The sequence below is a fragment of the Neophocaena asiaeorientalis genome, unplaced genomic scaffold (assembly GCF_003031525.2).
Source record: "Neophocaena asiaeorientalis asiaeorientalis breed wild unplaced genomic scaffold, Neophocaena_asiaeorientalis_V1.1 scaffold150, whole genome shotgun sequence".
Classification (NCBI taxonomy): Eukaryota; Metazoa; Chordata; class Mammalia; order Artiodactyla; family Phocoenidae; genus Neophocaena; species Neophocaena asiaeorientalis.
Genome location: NW_020176571.1, coordinates 8,653,814 through 8,674,275, shown reverse-complemented (window position 1 = coordinate 8,674,275; position 20,462 = coordinate 8,653,814). Strand labels below are relative to the sequence as shown.

The 20,462-nt window shown below is 37.9% G+C and overlaps 1 protein-coding gene across 2 annotated transcripts in view; it reads left to right on the top strand.

Annotated features, from left to right (window-relative positions):
• The window catches only part of LRP6 (LDL receptor related protein 6), a 171,218-nt gene that overhangs the window by 128,474 nt on the left and 22,282 nt on the right, over window positions 1-20,462 (top strand). For both annotated transcript variants that reach the window (XM_024733139.1, XM_024733140.1), the window contains exons 13-15: window positions 5,825-6,027; window positions 7,988-8,199; window positions 9,077-9,267. In XM_024733139.1, coding sequence (XP_024588907.1) covers window positions 5,825-6,027; window positions 7,988-8,199; window positions 9,077-9,267 — 606 coding nt within the window. The remainder of the gene's footprint in view (window positions 1-5,824; window positions 6,028-7,987; window positions 8,200-9,076; window positions 9,268-20,462) is intronic.

Below are 20,462 nucleotides of genomic sequence, written 5' to 3'. Positions count from 1 at the left end.
CAGTTTATAGTTTAATGATTTGGCATCTCTGTCACATGTAAGTTTTGTGTTTTACCAAAACAAGTCACATACACTTTTTAAGCCTTATTTTTTCTCATTTGTACAATGGGAATAATAATAGTAATTAACTTGTAGGGTTGCTATGAAAATTGAATAAGATATAATAACATGATTTGATTGCTGTGGAGAATGGATTTGAGGAGGAAAATTAAGTGGTTGCAGGGCAGTCAGACTCTTGTGATAATGCAGGTCGACTTAGACGGGGCTGGTGGCCGTCGTGATGGAGAGACGTTGATGGGTTCAAGGTATATTTTGAAACTAGAATGAACAGAACTTGTTAATGAGTTGTATATGAGGAAGAATAAGAGGGAGGAAGCAAGGATGACTCGTAGATTTTTGGTGTGAGCAGTTAAGTAGATAGTAAATGGGGAGGATTCGTTTTCAAAAAGAATTAAAAAATAATTTTAGGTTTGTATTGATTTTCCTATGGGAAATAGAACTATTAAATAGGTAATTGTAGGGACTTCCCTGGTGGTGCAGTGGTTAAGAATCCGCCTGCCAATGCAGGGGACATGGGTTCGAGCCCTGGTCCGGGAAGATCCCACATGCCGTGGAGCAACTAAGCCCGTGAGCCACAACTACTGAGCCTGTGCTCTAGAGCCCGCGTGCCTAAAGCCCGTGCTCTGCAACAAGATAGGCCACCGCAATGAGAAGCCTGCGCACTGCAACGAACAGTAGCCCTCACTCACTGCAACTAGAGAAAGCCCATGTGCAGCAACGGAGACCCATCGCAGCCTTAGATAGATAGATAGATAGATAGACAGATAGACAGATAGATAGATCAACAGAGACCCAACGCAGCCAGAGATACATAGATCAGTCGATCAACAGAGACCCAATGCAGCCATAGTTAGATCGATAGATAGGAAGATAGGAAGGAAGGGAGGGAGGGAGGGAGGGAGGGAGGAAGAAAGGAAAGAAAAGAAAGGAAAGGAAAGGAAGGAAGGAAGGAAAAGAAAGAAAGAAAGAAAGAAAGAAATTGTATAGAAGAATCCATAGCTCAGGGAGATGTTAGAGGTATTAATTTTAGAAATGCCAGCATGTATTTAAAATAGGTACTTAGGGAGAAGGTATAGACCTGGGGTCAGCAAACTTTTTCTTTAAAGAGCCAGAGAGTAAATATTTAGGCTTTGTGAATCCTATAGTCTCTCTCACATCTATACAGCTCTGAACATTTCAGTGTGATAGCAGCCATAGATGTTACATTTTTAAAATGTGGCTCAATTCTGATAAACTTTATTATAAAAACAGGCAGCAGGCCAGATTTACCTTGTGGGCCATAGTTTGCAAACTCTAGTGTGGCAAAAAGAAGGGGTCTGGTAACCTCAGGAACTCTGGTTGAGGAGAGAAAGCTCGCAGTGGACACACAAAAGCAGCAGCGAGAAGGGCCAGAGGAGAACCAGGAGAAGATAGTGACACAGAAGACAAGAGAGAAGATTGTTTGAAAATAGAAATGTGTTAATGCCGTTGACAGGTTGAGTAACGTGAGGCCTAAAATAGTATCCATTGGATATTTGGATGAGGTGGTTATTAGTAACCCTGAAAAAAGTAATTTCAGGGAGGTAATGGTGAAAGATGGGAATAGATCAACAAGTGAATGGAGAAAAGGAAGGGCTGGTAGTGTATGTGTTATGTAGACATCTTTTTTAAGAAGTTTAACTTTGGAAGGAGAAAATGGGAGTAATAAGTGATGGAGACAGAAGAATAGGGAAAGACCTTTTGAGGTCATTATTGTTTGGGCTGATTTTACCAGTGTGTGCTAGTCGGTGAGTGAAGGTTTTGAGAAATCAGTGCTGAGTGTCTCTAATGTCTGTCTTTGGCTCTTTCTGAGATGATTGGCAGTGTTTCAAGAGGCTTCCTGTTGCGTGTTCTTTTTATAATGAGTACTATTTAATATTTGTGCACAGATGTGTTAGATTCCAAAGCAGATTACAAGAGAAGTTTAACACAAAGTACTTGCCCTCAGAAAGTTTTCTAACATTGTGTAATTTACTTCTAGACCTGTGTTTCAAAAGCTAAATCAGATCATGTTGTTACTCTGCTCAAAACCTCCCATTTCACACAGAGTGAAAACCTAGTTCTTATAATGGCCTACAAGTTCCTGCATGATCTGTACCCCACATTTTGCACACCCCCCCCGCTTTGCTTCTTTAACCTCAGCTTTTACCATTCTCTCTCTTGCTCTCTCCATGGCAGCCGCACCAGCCTCATTGCTGTTTTCAAATATGCCAGTTACTCCTACTTCAGGACTGTTATACTGCTTATTTCCTCTACTTGGAATGTTCTTCCTGCAGATACTTGCATGGATATACTTCACCTCCAAGTCATTGCTTAATTGTGACCTCCACAGTGAGACCTGATCTGCCCAATTTAAAATTGCAAGTCATCCTTCCACCCTATCTAACATTGCCAGTGCCCCTTACCTGCCATTTTTCTTTTTCCTGTGACACTTAATCACTCTCTGATATACTGTATAATTTATACACTCTGTTATTTATATATTATAGCCTCTTTATTATGCTTATTACTTGTTATCTGTTTACTGGGATATAAGCTCCATGAAGCAGCATTTTTTTTCCTGTTTTTCCACTGATGTATCTTAGGTGCCTAAAACAGTGTTCGGTAAATAGTAGTCATTCAAGAAATCATTGTTAAATAGAAGAATGAAGAAGCAGGACAGGATTTGGAAAAACATGTGCTCTTCCATTCAGCAGCAGCTTTGTGACCTGGGAAAAATTACTTAACCTTTCTGAGCCTTTCTTTAGAAATTACTTAACCGTTCTGAGTTTGCCCACCTATCAAATGGAGTAATTTGAGGGATTGGATGACATCTGGTATGATGTGTGACATCTTGGAGTTCCTAAATAAATGCTTGTTTCTTTTCTTTCCCAGTTTTCTGAAATAATTTTATTTCCTTACTTTCAAAATCATGGCTACAGGGCTGTCCTTAGTTATCATCATCTCATGCTTGTTTCTTCATTTGTTTACTCATTATTCTTTCAATGAATATTTACTGAACACCTGATCCACACTGGGCATCATTTGAGCCAGTGAAGAATGTAGCACTGAATAAAATAGACATTAATCCCTGCCCTCATGGAGCTTACATTTGAGTGGGACAGATAATGAACTAAATAAGTAAACTCTGTCATGAGTTAGATGGAGATGAGTGTTATGGAGAAAATTAAGAGCAAGAAAGGGTGGGTAAGAGGATCACAGTGTTAAATAGGGTCATGAGAGAAGTCCTGACTGTAAAAGTGACACTATGTCCGGAACTGAAGGAGGTGAGGAAATGAGCTGTGCTGTATATCTGGGAGAAGACCTGTCAAGCAAAAGGGAATAGCAAATGCAGAGGCCCTAGGGGGAAGCGTGTCCGGCATATTAGAGGAACACCTAGGAGGCCAGTGTCTCTGGAACACAGTGAATAGAAATTAAGTCAGAGAGGAAACAGGAGGCCAAATTGTGTAATCCCTTGTTCAGTACTGAAGTGGTTGGCCTCTATGGAACCTTTGTGCAAATTGGGAAAAGACGTTTCCTCTGGGCAGATGCAGCTGCATAGGTGCTTGACTTGGCTAATGAAGTGTGGACTGGACTTCAGTCCCTACTTGGTGCCTTTGGCACAATGCACAAATGGCACAGTCAGACATGGTGGGCTTGGCCTTGTCATTTATGCTGTTCTTACACCAGAGTAATACCTTTCTTTAAGCTTTGGGTGAACACTTGTGTCTTCAAAGGAGAGCTGAAGAGCTTCCTCCTACATCATCCTCCAACTTTTGCGTGTGGCTGGCTGTCTTCGTTGTGGGAATGCAAAACAGAGACAACCTCATAGGACAGTTTTGAAAGCATTCTGCAGGAGATGAGGGAGTGGTGGTTAGAGGTTACATAAATTAGGATGGATTTAGGCTTACAAAATTGCATATTCTTTGTCACTTTTGTAAATAAGTCAAAACATCAGCTTCCTCTTAGAAATATTGAGCCAGTTGTAATTATTAATGTCATCCATAGACTTTGAAACAAGCATTTATTTGGAGCCATATTTGGCTTTGTCTTAATCTACATTTCTAGAACACCTAATCGTGGAATCTTATTAAAGGTTAAAACTTGACTCAAAAAAAAAAAAGTACCCAGTGAAACATACTTGGAGCCAAATATATCTTTGATTATTTCCCAGGCAGGAAAAGTTGACACCTAAAACTGGGGGGTCTTTCTTCTAAGTTTCATTGTGTGTCTTAGTATAAGCGGTGCTTATTTTGTTGGAAATTTAGAACTTTTTTTTTCTATTGTCTTGATTTACAAGAATGTAGTACTGCCAAAAAAATAATTCTTAAAAAAAAAAAAAAAGATGGGTAACTTGTTAACTACTCTGTTGTGACCTGTATTCTTACTGCTTAGGGCATGGCTTCTACTAAAACTGCTGAAAGTTGTTAAATCAATATGTTATGGACTCCAGGTAATGGAGAGTTCTAGTGGGATCATTGGAATACTTTCTAAATCTTCCAAGCTAGGTGTGGACTTTTAGCCAGTGAGGAACTCAAAGCCGAATTTCAGTGTTGTGAATACCAAGTTTCTTTGTGAGAACCAGTGAATTTCTTTGGGATTTAAGCCAGTATACATTTGGGTGTAAATGTAAAGTCAACCAGGGAACCACAAATAATGGAGCTGTGAAGAATGGGGTTTAAGGGGCAATGAAGCAGGGAGTTCTGTCTTGGCCATTTATGTTTATATCCCTGAGAAGGACAAAATTCTCCTGGATTTAGGTGGTGACTGAGCAACGTGTAATTACAGAACTTTTACATATATTTTAAATGAAGATTTAAAAAATGCTATTAGACTTTGAAGTTTTTGGTAGCACTGCCAGATGCTATCCTTTTCTAGATTAGAGATGCAGAGGCCTAGTCCCTGGGAAAGGGAAATATTGTCTCTGTTGCATTTTCCCATTTCATAAATTTAGGGCATCAACTTAAGTGTGTTTTTTATTTTTTTTACTGGCTCCCTCTCCTTGCAACCCACTGTGCAAAATATTGAGCCTATATCTGCAACCAGTGAGGGTTGGTTTGACTCCTACTAATACCAAGTTTATTACTGCTACCACTGATAATAATAAACAGTAGTTATTTTTACTTGACATTTACATAATGCCTTACAATTTTTTGTTGAGGTATAATTGCCATAATGCCTTACAGTTTTTAAAGTATTTACACATATGTTGTAAAATTTTTATAGCAACTCAATGAGCAGGACAACATAGCTATGACCTTATTTTAGAGTTGAGTAGATTTTGACCCAGAGAGGTTTAGGGCCTTAGTTAAGGTCAAGTGACTAAACAGTGTGAGAAGTGAGACTAAAACCAATCTTGAAGTTTCTTCTTTGACCTATGGAGACCCAGGCTTCCTTCCACCTACAGGAATTGGTTATGGAGGAGTTAGGATTATTTACTTGGCAGACAGGAGAATTTTGTCTATCTCTATTAAATGCTTCATTAAAATCAAGTGTCCTATGATACCGCTGTGGACAAGACAGAGAAAAAGTGGCTAGTTGGCTGTTATCATGGGGTAAATTCATAACTGGTTTGGTAACCAGAGTGCCGATCAGTGTTACCTCTAAGAGAGTTTCTGGAGGCATTCCAAAGGGTTTTATCTCAACCTTACCTTTTCAACATACATGTCTGTTTTGTATGAGATACAGACAACAGGCTGATCAAATCTTTGAGTGATACAAGACTTAGGGTAACTGTGTTTCCTATTTGCTTTTTTCTTTCTTTAAGCTCCAACTACTTTCCTGCTCTTCAGTCAAAAGAGCGCCATCAACCGCATGGTGATTGATGAACAGCAGAGCCCTGACATCATCCTTCCTATCCACAGCCTTCGGAATGTCCGGGCCATTGACTATGACCCACTGGACAAGCAACTCTATTGGATTGACTCACGACAAAACATGATCCGAAAAGCACAAGAAGATGGCAGCCAGGTAATTCAGGGCTGCATTCAAAATCCAGTTCTTCTGCCTAGTAATTGGACCAGCCAACCATCCTATTTTACTTAAGTCTTGACTCCGCTTGTGTGTGTGTGTGTGTGTGTGTGTGTGTGTGTGTGTGTGTGTGTGTAAAACTGAAATTCTGAACCTAGCAGCTTTTTTCCCTCCTAATGATATTTGAGTAAACAATTGTTTGATAATTCTATTAGAATGAAGATTGTGTTGTATTAAAATAACTTATGCTCATATAGTAGTATGACTGTCAGTGCCACCTGTATCATTTATATAGTTTTTTTTTTTTAATTCCATTTACATGGAGTGTTGGAAACTTTGAAATCAAATACACACATGGTTCTGATCTCAGCTTTGTCACTCACTAGGATTCTTATGAACTTTTTAGCTGAAAGGAATGTAAAAGCACATAGCCCATTACCACATACTGGGCACTCAGTAAATAATAGTTCTATTACTAGTTAACTATTATTTAAAAGGTTCAGAGGATGGGAAACATAAAACACAGTCTCAGTAAAATTACATCTAGGATATGTTATCATCAGTCTAATCTTTTTTTGTTTTTGTTTTGGTAACTATTATTTGGTGACTGTGGGATAGGAATGAAAATATTATCAACATGTCTTATCTGTGCTTACATTCTAGTCATGATTTACATACCACTGTCCATAATTCTTTGCTTTCTTTCTGTGTCCAAGCAGTATTAGACCAGGATTACTATAAATAATTATTTGTCATTTTCCTTTTAACAGTAATGTTAAGTTGCATTTTTAATGCATTAAAATTTAGGGAGATTAGATTACTTATTTTTCATGTCTTATCTGACAAGAGCAAGGAGATAGTGTATTTAGGGCTGCCGAGGATCATTTAGGGGTATAGTTGTAGCGGTATACTACAGGTGCACTTTACATGGTGTAGGCCAGGACCAATAGGCTGATAACTAGTTGATAGAAATTATAGCTGTTGTCATACAGCTGAGGACATAGCAAATAAATGAGAGCCTTATTAAGGAGTGTTACCTCAGAGATGCCGAGTAAATAAAATATAGTTTATTCAGATAAAACAGATGAACAGAGCCTGTCTTTTTGTTTGGCTTTGTTTAAAAAAAAATTGGGGGGGGGTAGATTTGAGGATTAGAGAAGGACATGACTGATAGACGTGGTTTGTAGCCCTGACTAATTGCTATTGTCTCTAGAGCAGAGTTTCTCAACTTCCACACTGTTGACGTTTTTGGCTGGATAATTCTCTGTGTGGAGGTCTGATGTGTACGTCATAGGATATTTAGCAGCATCCCTGGCCTCTCCCCACTAGAAGCCAGTTACAATCTCATAGGCGTGACAATCAAAAATGGCTCCAGGGCTTCCCTGGTGGCGCAGTGGTTGAGGGTCCGCCTGACGATGCAGGGGGCGCGGTTCTTGCCCCGGTCCGGGGAGGATCCCGCATGCCGCAGAGCGGTTGGGCCCGTGAGCCATGGCTGCTGAGCCTGCGCGTCTGGAGCCTGTGCTCCGCAACAGGAGAGGCCACAGCAGTGAGAGGCCCGCGTACCGCAAAAAAAAAAAAAAAAAAGTCTCCAGACATTGGCCAGTACCCCTGGTGGAGGCGTTTGCAAATGCAGAATCGCCCCTGGTTGAGCACCACTGCTTTAGAGTTATTTCTAGAGTGTGGTTCTAGCCGCAGTTGTCTCTGGTTTACAGGGACAGCTGCCACCTTCTCACTCATTTCTGATCAGTGCACTATCAGCTTCTTAGAGCAACCATATGGCCTCAGCTCGCTCTACTGCTTTATGTTGTAATAATCAAAGGGAACTAAGAAATGTCGCTTGAGACTCGAGAGTTCCTTCTCAGGTGTGTGACCACAGAAGTATAAGTATTGTGAGTGGTCTCCTCGGAGCTATCTGGCTTGGAATCCAATTTTCTGTGTGTGTTTCTTTTTTCTCCCTTAGGGCTTTACAGTGGTGGTGAGCTCAGTTCCGAATCAGAACCTAGAAATACAGCCCTATGACCTCAGCATTGATATTTATAGCCGCTATATCTATTGGACTTGCGAGGCCACCAATGTCATTAATGTAACAAGATTAGATGGGAGATCGATTGGAGTGGTGTTAAAAGGCGAGCAAGACAGACCTCGAGCCATTGTGGTAAACCCAGAAAAAGGGTATGTTACTAAGGTGGCATCTGAAACCCTCATCAGCCTTCCTTTTCAGCCCATGTATATTCTTGCTTTCTCTGATTTTACTGTCTAGAATTTCCTTCCTTAGTCACTACTGCTTTAATTCTAATTTCTACCCATACCTCCAGGACTGTTTGAACTGTAACATCCTCCGTGAAGTTTCCCTTGATCTGCCCCACCCCCAGCCAGATGTGACATTCTCCTCTCTCAAATACCCACCGCTCTATGTCTGTACCTCTCTAGTTATACTTAGTCCTTACCAATTTACCTTATACTTAATTGTTTTTCAGTCTTATGTTTTCTACTAGATTTTAGGTTCTTTTATGATAAGAACTAATATGCCTTTCCTTTAATATAGAGCTTTGCATTTAATAAATTATACTTACTTGAATCTGAATGAATGATAAGGAATTCAGCAGGGAAAGTAGCTTACTTCAAAGGAGTTACAGGAAAGAGATGAACTATAGAAGTTAAATATAAGAAAAGATTCATATATGACTTATTTTCAGTTATGAAATAGACTAATAGAGAAGAAAGTTAAAATTTTGTGTCCAGATCTCTCTGATTACTGCTATTTTCTTTTATTTATTGTATTGTATTATTCCAAAAGCATAAGGCTGCCTGTATCTAACACTTTGTTTTATTAATTCCTTAAAGTTAACTCCCTAAGAACTTCTGTGTACCCTTTGTTACTATTATGGAAATTCATATATCCCATGACCTTCAAAAAATATGTTTTAAAACATTTAAAATAAGATTTAAAAATATTATTTTACTTCCTTTTGTCTTAATCAACAGCAATATTCTCATTTTGTGTGATTTCTTACTTTGGTAAACTTACAGTTTCCTCCTTTCTCTTCAGGTATATGTATTTTACCAATCTTCAGGAAAGATCTCCCAAAATTGAACGAGCTGCTTTAGATGGAACAGAACGGGAGGTCCTCTTTTTCAGTGGCTTAAGTAAACCAATTGCTTTAGCTCTTGATAGCAGATTGGGCAAACTCTTTTGGGCTGATTCAGATCTCCGGCGAATTGAAAGCAGTGATCTCTCAGGTACCCAAGAAATGTGTTTCCTTATTTTGAGTTGAGTTATTGAGATGATTCACCAATAGCATTTGTATTTTCCTTCTATTGTATTATTTTTGTACACATTTCTTTACAGTTTTATTCACTAAGAATAGTCAGCATCACGTTGGTTGGGAAGCACTTTTCCTTTAACCATCAACATGATTACTCCATTTTTATATAATAACTTGCGAATTTTCTTGATTTGGGCTCCATAAATAATATGTTTCTAATGCATCTCTTCTCCTTTTCGAATTCTTCTGCTCTACTTTGTCTTATCTCTGGCCTGAATTCTAGCCTATGATTAGTCTCCTGCCTGCTGATTTTTCTCCCCCTGAAAGTTTACACACTGTTCCTAAATTAATTTTCTGAAGCATGGTTTCTAATCATGTCACTAACTATACTAAAAAAAACCCTTCCGGGTACTCTTAGAACATGAAGAAAAGAAGTCTGGTTGCATGCTTAAGTTGGTATTTTCCTTTCACAAACTCATCCTCAAACTCAAATGATCTTAAGATTCCTGGTGTGTTTTAATGAAATTAAATAATTTGTTTGTCTTCAAATATACTTTTTACTTTCTCATTTCTCTGTGGTCCTCTCTTTACAATCATGTTTATTCCCCTACCCCCAATTTCTGAAGTCCAGATACTCTGTGTGGTCTCACTAGCGATCAGGAAAATGAATTAAAATAATACACTATTTATATCTATCAGAGTCATAAAATATGGTGTTGATTATTCCCAACATTGGCCAGAATGGTAGAAAATGGCATGCTCTCGTACACTTTTGTAGAAGTGGAAATTGGTAGAACCTTTTTGGAGGGCCATTTGCTGGTAAATTTCTCTTTCATATAGCTGTCTTACAGAAACACTGATCCTGTTGTACAATGGTGTTTGCTGAGCATTATTTGTAATAGTCTATCACAGAGAAATACATTCTAGTATATCAGGGGTATGAAATATTACAATCATTCAGTAATTATTACAGTCACTCAGTAGATATGTGTGTACTGACATAGAAGGATGATTTTTAAAATTAAGTTGTATAGCAATGTTTATTAAGATTTAGTTTTATTTAAAATTTAAAACTATATTTTACACGCACACACATATAAATACACATACACACACAAACTATATACTATATATACTGGCAAATTGCCTCCAAAAATGTATGTACCACACACACACACACACATACACACAGACAATATGTATACTATTAACAAAAATATAGGTATTTTTGTATATTCCTTGAGAAATATGCAAACACATAAACCTTGAGAAAGGTATGTAAGGTTAGCATACTAATATGTTAAGAGTACTTATTTCTGTATCATTTAAGTTTTATATTTTTGCATATATGTGTAACTTGTTTAAAATTTTAAGAAATTCTGTCTTTTCAGGTTCAAATGCCTCCCTTCCATTATGCCTTCTTTGATTCCAAACAGTCATGCACTCACTTTGCGTGTGTATGCACCCACCTTGTATAGTATGTTCTTTCCCTTACCTGATCACCTGTACCTCTTATATCCTCTCTCGTGTGTATGATAGTTATTTATTATATCAGTGTTATAACTTTTTCTAGTATTTAAGGTGGGTTTTCCCCCTTCTTTCCTTTTCTCTTTTTCTCTTCGTTTATGATGTTTATTTTTTGTTATAAAAGCGGCACATGTTTATTAAAGACAGTTTAGCAAATAAAAAAAGAAAATCCAAAACACTATCATTATTTATTTTTAAAACATCTTTATTGGAATATAATTGCTTTACAATGGTGTCTTAGTTTCTCCTTTATAACAAAGTGCATCAGCTATACATATACATATATCCCCATATCTCCTCCCTCTTGTGTCTCACTCTCCCCCTCCCTATCCCACCCCTCTAGGTGGTCACAAAGCACCGAGCTGATCTCCCTGTGCTATGCAGCTGCTTCCCACTAGCTACCTATTTTACATTTGGTAGTATGTATTAGTCCATGCCACTCTCTCACTTCGTCCCAGTTTACCCTTCCCCCTCCCCATGTCCTCAGGTCCATTCTCTACATCTGTGTCATTATTCCTGTCCTACCCCTAGGTTCTTCATAACTTTTTTTTTTTTTTAGATTCCATATATATGTGTTACCATACAATATTTGTTTTTCTCTTTCTAACTTACTTCACTCTGTATGACAGACTTTAGGTCCATCCACCTCGCTACAAATAACTCAATTTCGTTTCTTCTTATGGCTGAGTAATATTCCATTGTATATATGTGCCACATCTTCTTTATCCATTCATCTGTCAGTGGACACTTAGGTTGATTCCATGTCCTGGCTATTGTAAATAGAGCTGCAATGAACATTGTGGTACGTGTCTCTTTTTGATTTATAGTTTTCTCAGGGTATATGCCCAGTAGTGGGATTGCTGGGTCATATGGTAGTTCTATTTTTTGCTTCTTAAGGACCCTCCATACTGTTCTCCATAGTGGCTGTATCAATTTACATTCCCACCGACAGTGCAAGAGGGTTCCCTTTTCTCCACACCCTCTCCAGCATTTATTGTTTGTAGATTTTTTTGATGATGGCCATTCTGACTGGTGTGAGGTGATACCTCATTGTAGTTTTGATTTGCATTTCTCTAATGATTAGTGATGTTGAGCATTCTTTCATGTGTTTGTTGGCTGTCTGTATATCTTCTTTAGAGAAATGTCTGTTTAGGTCTTCTGCCCAGTTTTGGATTGGGTTGTTTGTTGTTTTAATATTGAGCTGCATGAGCTGCTTGTAAACAAAAGACTATCGTTATTAATGCTTCTTTTTTTGTCTATTCATATTTTATTGTTTGTTTTTCCACCCTTAATTATGAAATGGTTCCAGCATACAGAAAGTATAGAATTTCTGCCATCCATCTTTGTCAAATCTTAGTGTTTCAACAAATAACACACATAAGGGAATCCCCATAAGCTTAACAGCTGATCTTTCAGCAGAAGCTCTGCAAGCCAGAAGGGAGTGGCAGGACATACTTAAAGTGATGAAGGAGAAAAACCTACAACCAAGATTACTCTACCCAGCAAGGATCTCATTCAGATTTGACAGAGAAATTAAAAGCTTTACAGACAAGCAAAAGCTAAGAGAATTCAGCACCATCAAACCAGCTTTACAACAAATGCTAAAGGAACTTCTCTAGGCATGAAACACAAGAGAAGGAAAAGACCTACAATAATAAACCCAAAACAATTAAGAAAATGGTAAGAGGAACATACATATCGATAATTACCTTAAATGCAAATGGATTAAATGCTCCAACCAGAAAACACAGACTGGCGGAATGGATACAAAAACAAGACCCGTATATATGCTGTCTACAAGAGACCCACTTGAGACCGAGGGACACATACAGACGGAAAGTGAGGGGATGGAAAAAGATATTCCATGCAAATGGAAATCAGAAGAAAGCTGGAGTAGCAATTCTCATATCAGACAAAATAGACTTTAAAATAAAGACTATTACAAGAGACAAAGAAGGACACTACATAATGATCAAGGGATCAATCCAAAAGGAAGATATAACAATTGTAAATATTTATGCACCCAACATAGGAGCACCTCAGTACATAAGAACAAATACTAACAGCCATAAAAGGGGAACTCGACAATAACACAATCATAGTAGGGGACTTTAACACCCCACTTTCACCAATGGACAGGTCATCCAAAATGAAAATAAATAAGGAAACACAAGCTTTAAATGATACATTAAAGAAGATAGACTTAATTGATATTTATAGGACATTCTATCCAAAAACAACAGAATACACATTCTTCTCAAGCGCTCATGGAACATTCTCCAGGATAGATCATATCTTGGGTCACAGATCAAGACTTGGTAAATTTAAGAAAATTGAAATCGTATCAAGTATCTTTTCCAACCACAACACTATGAGGCTAGATGTCAATTACAGGAAAAAATCTGTAAGAAATACAAACACCTGGAAGCTAAACAACACGCTACTTAATAAGCAAGAGATCACTGAAGAAATCAAAGAGGAAATCAAAATATACCTAGAAACAAATGACAATGAAAACACAATGACCCAAAACCTATAGGATGCAGCAAAAGCAGTCCTAAGAGGGAAGTTTATGGCAATACAATCCTACCTTAAGAAACAAGAGGGCTTCCCTGGTGGTGCAGTGGTTGAGAGTCAGCCTGCTGATGCAGGGGACACGGGTTCGAGCCCTGGTCTGGGAAGATCCCACATGCCACAGAGCAACTAAGCCTGTGAGCCACAACTACTGAGCCTGCGTGTCTGGAGCCTGTGCCCCGCTACGGGAGAGGCCGTGACAGAGGCCCGCGCACTGTGATGAAGAGTGGCCCCCGCTCGCCACAACTGGAGAAAGCCCTTGCACAGAAACGAAGACCCAACACAGCCAAAAGTAAATAAATAAATTAAAAAAAAAAAAGAAACAAGAAACATCTCAAATAAACAACCTCACCTTACACCTAAAGCAATTAGAGAAAGAAAAAAACCCAAAGTTGGCAGAAGGAAAGAAATCATAAAAATCAGATCAGAAATGAAGGAAACGATAGCAAAAATCAGTAAAACTAAAAGCTGGTTCTTTGAGAAGATAAACAAAATTGATAAACCATTAGCCAGACTTACCAAGAAAAAAAGGGAGAAGACTCAATAGAATTAGAAATGAAAAAGGAGAAGTAACAACTGACACTGCAGAAATACAAAGGATCATGAGAGATTACTACAAGCAACTCTATGCCAATAAAATGGACAACCTGGAAGAAATGGATAAATTCTTAGAAGTGAACAACCTTCTGAGCCTGAACCTGGAAGAAATAGCAATGAATAGCCAAAGCAATCTTGAGAAAGAAAATCGGAGCTGGAGGAATCAGGCTCCCTGACTTCAGACTATATTACATAGCTACAGTAATCAAGACAGTATGGTACTGGCACAGAAACAGAAATATAGATCAGTGGAACAGGATAGAAAGCCCAGAGGTAAACCCACACATATTGTCACCTTATGTTTGATAAAGGAGGCAAGAATACACAGTGGAGAAAAGACAGTCTCTTCAATAAGTGCTGCTGGGAAAACTGGACAGCTACATGTAAAAGAATGAAATTAGAACACTCCCTAACACCATACACAAAAATAAACTCAAACTGGATTAAAGACCTATATGTATACCAGACACCATCAAACTCTTAGAGGAAAACACAGGCAGAACACTCTATGACATAAATCACAGCAAGATCCGTTTTGACCCACCTCCTAGGGAAATGGAAATAAAAACAAAAATAAACAAATGGGACCTAATAAAAGTTCACAGCTTTTGCACAGCAAAGGAAACCATAAACAAGACAAAAAGACAACCCTCAGCATGGGAGAAAATATGTGCAAGCGAAGCAGCTGACAAATGATTAATGTCCAAAACATACAAACGCCTCATGCAGCTCAATATCACAAAAGAACAAACAACCCAGTCCAAAAATGGGCAGAAGACCTAAAGAGACATTTCTCCAAAGAAGATATACAGATTGCCAACAAACACATGAAAGAATGCTCAACATCATTAATCATTAGAGAAATGAAAATCAAAATGAGATACCATCTCACACCAATCAGATTGGCCATCATCAAAAAATCTACAAACAATAAATGCTGGAGAGGGTGTGGAGAAAAGGGAACCCCCTTGCACTGTTGATGGGAATGTAAATTGATACAGACACTATGGAGAACAGTATGGAGGTTCCTTTAGAAACTAAAAATAGAACTACCATACGACCCTGCAATCCCACTACTGGGCATATACCCTGAGAAAACCATAATTCAAAAAGAGTCATGTACCACAGCGTTCATTGCAGGTCTGTTTACAATAGCCAGGCCATGGAAGCAACCTAAGTGTGCATCGACAGATGAATGGATAAAGAAGATGTGGCACATATATACAATGGAATATTACTCAACCATTAAAAGAAACGAAACTGAGTTATTTGTAGTGAGGTGGATGGACCTAGAGACGGTCATAGAGAGTGAAGTAAGTCAGAAATAGAAAAACGAATACCATATGCTAACACATATATATGGAATCTAAAAAAAAAAAAAAAGGTCAGAAGAACCTAGGGGCAAGATGGGAATAAAGATGCTGACCTACTAGAGAATGGACTTGAGCATACAGGGAGGGGGAAGGGTAAGCTGGGACAAAGTGAGAGAGTGACATGGACATATATACACTACCAAACGTAAAATAGATAGCTAGTGGGAAGCAGCCGCATAGCACAGGGAGATCAGCTCAGTGCTTTGTGACCACCTAGAAGGGTGGGATAGGGAGGGTGGGACGGAGGGAGACGCAATAGGGAGGAGATATGGGGACATATGTATATGTATAACTGATTCACTTTGTTATAAAGCAGAAACTAACACACCATTGTAAAGCAATTATACTCCAATAAAGGTGTTAATAAAAAAATCTTAGTGTTTGGCCATATTTTCTTTTGAACCTTCCTTCTTCCTTCTCTCTCGTGAAAAAAAAAAAAAAAAAAGACATTAGGGAGAATTTGAAGCCCTTGTGTATCCCTCCCCAATTCTGTTTTCCTTCCTCTTTCCTCAGAGGTAACTTCTGATGTGTTTCTTTGCCATGCATGTTTTGCTTTCTCTCGCTCGCTCTCGCTCTCTCTGTGTATTTTTTTACCATGTACACTCACACATTTAAACTTTTTTTCACTTTTTAAAATTAGTATAAGTAGTCTCATGTATTCTTTTGTCGCTTGCTTTTTTCGGATATATCATGGTTTTGAGATGATCCCTGTTGATCCACAAATCTATGTCAGTTATTTTCGGTGCTAAATAGTATTTCATTGTATGATCATTCTACAATTTCTCTATTCTGCTATCTAAACTGCTATTTCCAATTTTTTGCCATTAATAGCAGTGCTGCAGTGTATATTCTTATGTACATATTTGAATATTTCTCTGTGGCCTAACCTTAGTAGTGGGATTGCTGTGTAATGTGGTATGTATATATTCAACTTGAATATATCTATTCAGATTGCTCTCCAAAGTGATTATATCAGTTTAGAATACCCACCAGAAGTATATGAGTTTCTCCTCCAGTACTTGGTACTTTTAGACTTCTGAGTTTTTACCAATCCAATAGTTTTAAAGGTATATCTCATTATTAATAAAGTATGCATTTCTCTATTTGAATTTGAGGTTAATTTATTGGTCATTTATATTTCATCTGAATTGCAATTTGTAGTTTTTGCCCATTTTTCTATTACTGATTTCTAGAAATTCTTTATTCAGGATGTTAATCCATTATCAAGTTACATACATATTGGCGGAGAATTGTTATGTTTAAGGAATTCAGTCTTTTCATTCATGACTGTGGGGTATCCTTCCATTTATGTCTTCTTTAATAGTTTTTGGTATGCCTTCATACTTTCCTCTATAGAGAAAGATATGTATTACATAAATCTTACAGTTTGTGATTTACCTTTTCACTCTCCTAGTGGTGTCTTTAGATGAAAAAGAAGTTATTTTTATTGTAGTAAAGTTTATTAATTTTTCCCTTTATGATTAGTGCCTTTTATGTTATATTTAAGAAATCTTTGACTTCTGCATAGTCACAAAGATACTTTCTTGTGTTTTTTCCTAAAATGTTTTTGTTTAACTTTTCTTATTTTAGATCTCTAATCCATTTGGAATTTATTTTTGTTTATGGTGTGAGACAGGGGTTAAGTTTTATTTTATTTTCCACATTACTATTTGATTCAACACTGTTTCTTTTGAGAAGACCATCCTTTCCCTGCTGTTCTCTCCTGTCACCTTTGTTATAAATGAAGTGATTATATTAGTGTAACTTTGTGTCTGGACTCTAATCGTCCCTTGGTCACTTTGTCTTACATAGTATTATATTGTTTTAATTAATAAAACTTTATAACAAATTTATCTGGCAGTGTACATCTTTAGTATTTCTTCTTAGTATTTCTTCAAGATTACCGTGGCTAGTGTTGACACTTTGCATTTCCATATACATTTTAGGATCAGCCTCTTCCACCAAAAAGCAAAAACCTACTAGAACTTTTTCTGGTTTGCTTTGAATTTATAGATCAATTTAGGGAGAATTGTTATCTTTATAATATTAGTCTAGATTCTAAACCATGAACATGGTATATCCCTCATTTATTTAGAACTTTAATTTCCCTCAGTGTTTTGTAGTTTTCTGTGTAGAGGTCTTGCCTGTGTTTCATTGGAATTATTCCTTGGTATTTAATGCTTTTGAATGCTGGTAATAAAGAGTAGACTAAATATTTAATATTTCATTTTCTGGTTGTGGCTGGAATATAGAAATACAGTTTTTCCCTTCTTCCCCAGTCTGGTACATTGTGCTTGTTCCCAGGGACCTTGCTAAATTAGAATTTTCTATGTTGCAGAATCATTTGTCTACAGATGAGGAGAGTTTTATTTTTTCTTTTCCAGTCCTTTTTCTTTGTTGCCTTATTACACTGACTGGGACCCCCCAGTACAATATTGAATAAGATAATAGAATCCTTAGATTTTTTTGTTTCATTTTGTTTTTGTTTTTCATGATTTGGGGGAAGCATTCAGTACTTCTTGATTAGGTTTTATGTAGATAACTTTTAAAAAGCCGATTAAGGAAATTCTCTTCTGTTCTTAGTTTGCTAGAATAAATCAAACTTGATATGATACATTATCCCTTTTATATATTGCTGGATTTGATTTGCTAATGTTTTGTTTAAGATGTTTACATCTGTGTTCATTAGAAAGATTACCCCATAATTTTCCTTTCTTATAATGTACTTGTTGGCATCTTGCCATCAAGGTTACATTGGCCTCATAAAAAGAAATGTTTCCTTTTTTTACGTTTTCTGAAAAAGATTAGTATAATGTTGGTAGGTTTTTTTCCCCCCTTCCTTATATGTTCACAGATATATACTTTTTTCATGGGATATCTTTCTACTTAGTATTTTTAGCCTCCTACAGAGCTTTTATACTGGACTGCGTTTAGTATATGCTTAGATTGTTGAATAAATATGTCTTTTCATTGCTGATTCCAGAGTTTTATAAATGCCATGAGAGTCAATCAGTAGATCTGGGATCCTCCAGCAACACCGTTGACCGCGTATTTTCCCCAGTTGTCCAGTTGAGGCCATCCTTCCACTACCACCAACTAATCTTTTTTTAATCACTCGTAGTGTTACAGTTTAAATTTAATTTTAATTTTCATCAAAGTAATACATGTAGATATAGAAATCAGATGGTTCTAATTGGCCTAAAAAACCAAGTCTACTGCTCTACTCCTTCCTCCTCTCAGTTCCTACTCTCAGAGGCATCTCTGATAGTTTAAAATAACTTGTTTAAAACTGCTGCTTCATGATTTTTCATTTTTAGATACCACAATTTGACTTCTTTTAATGGAAGATAATGATTTTGCTGTCTTAAACCATATGTCCCTAACATACCTATATGAACTCTCCTCCCATCCTCCCAGCTTAGTTATATCATAATTTTTAAGTTCATAAGTGTTAGTTATTTATGGCTATGAAAATACTCCTATGAGCTACATTTCCTTCTGTAGCTTCATTTCTCTCTGAAATTAATCTTATCTAATGTAAATATTGTTTCAGCATATGCAGATGCATCAAGCAATCCATCTTCTTTTCTTTTTAACTGAAGACGTACCTCCTGAATTTCTTTGTCATCTTGCTCCTGTCTGGATTTGCTTGCTTTCTAGGCCAACTTTCTTTCACCGTCATCCTGGGAATGTACTTGCCAGTCTCCTTGGTGCTGAACCTGCTGTTTCCCAGATTCCGTTTTTCGTTAATTCCTTTTTCGTGATAGATCACATCCTCTATTAGCTTATTGAAAGGAGATTCATAGGAGGCTAAAATTCTTGATCTGTTGTCTGTCTGTTCTCCAACTTGTAAATTTTATATCGCTTTTCTACTCTTCTGTCCCATTTGTGCTTATGGGTTTATGCCTTCATTTTTTACCATCGTTTTAGTAGATTTTTAGGAGGCAGCTTAAGTAGACTTGTGTTTATAACCCACCATGAATCTGAATGTTCACTTAGGCGGTGCCTTCTCATCCGTAATACCTCCCCACTTTTCTCCATTTATTAAAACTTAGCTTTATGTTTGCCTCTTTCCTGGAACTTTCCATGATATTTCCAAAGTATTAAGCTAATGTCTTTCTTTGATCAAACACTTAAGGACCAGGGAAAAGTTCTATAGATATTTGAAGGATGATTAGGAGGAAGAGAGAAGGAATTAATGTATTTTATTATTTTTGAATGAAGGAGAAGCTGTGGGGGTGGGCAGGGGACACAGATTTCAGCACACTATGTGAAAGAACTTTCTCCTAGTTCGGCAGTAGAATAGGCTGCCTCTTCAGACTCTGGATGGCTCTGTGTCTGGGGTGTTGTAGAAATCTTATTTTGAGGTGAAGCTTGAACCCGGTAACCTTTGAGTCCTTTTTCCTGTGTTCTGAGTGGCCCGGTGGGTGAGGGTGGTGGTCTTCACAGACGCCTTGGGTGTACTCGGCAGGTGGGGTAAGCCGAGAACACAGAGCTCTCGGCCCACCACCACTGCTTCATCCAGAGAAGTACTGTTTTTGTGTGTTATACATGTTAGAGAGTTTCATAAGACTTAATTTGAAAGATGGACTGTGCTTTGCTTGTGTGTGTGTGTGTGTGTGTGTGTGTGTGTGTGTGTACGGTACGCGGGCCTCTTGCGTGTTTCGTGTGTGTGTGTGTGTGTGTGTGTGTGTGTGTGTGTACGGTACGCGGGCCTCTCACCGCTGTGGCCTCTCCCGTGGCGGAGCAGAGGCTCCGGACGCGCAGGCTCAGCGGCCATGGCTCACGGGCCCAGCCGCTCCGCAGCACGCGGGATCCTCCCGGAACGGGTCACAAACCCGTGTCCCCTGCACCGGCAGGCGGACTGTCAACCACTGCGCCACCAGGGAAGCCCTGGACTGTGCTTTAAAAAATTTTTGAAAGCGACTCAAGTGCTTTTCTACATTTCTGTGAACTTAGTATCTACTATGTACTGGACGCTTATTTGCTCTTGATCGCACTTGGATGTCTAGTCTGTTACCTGTTTTCTGGTATGTATATATCTTTTCTTAGAATGATTTTTAAGTTTTCTGTTAGAGAGCTTATCATATTTTCCTTT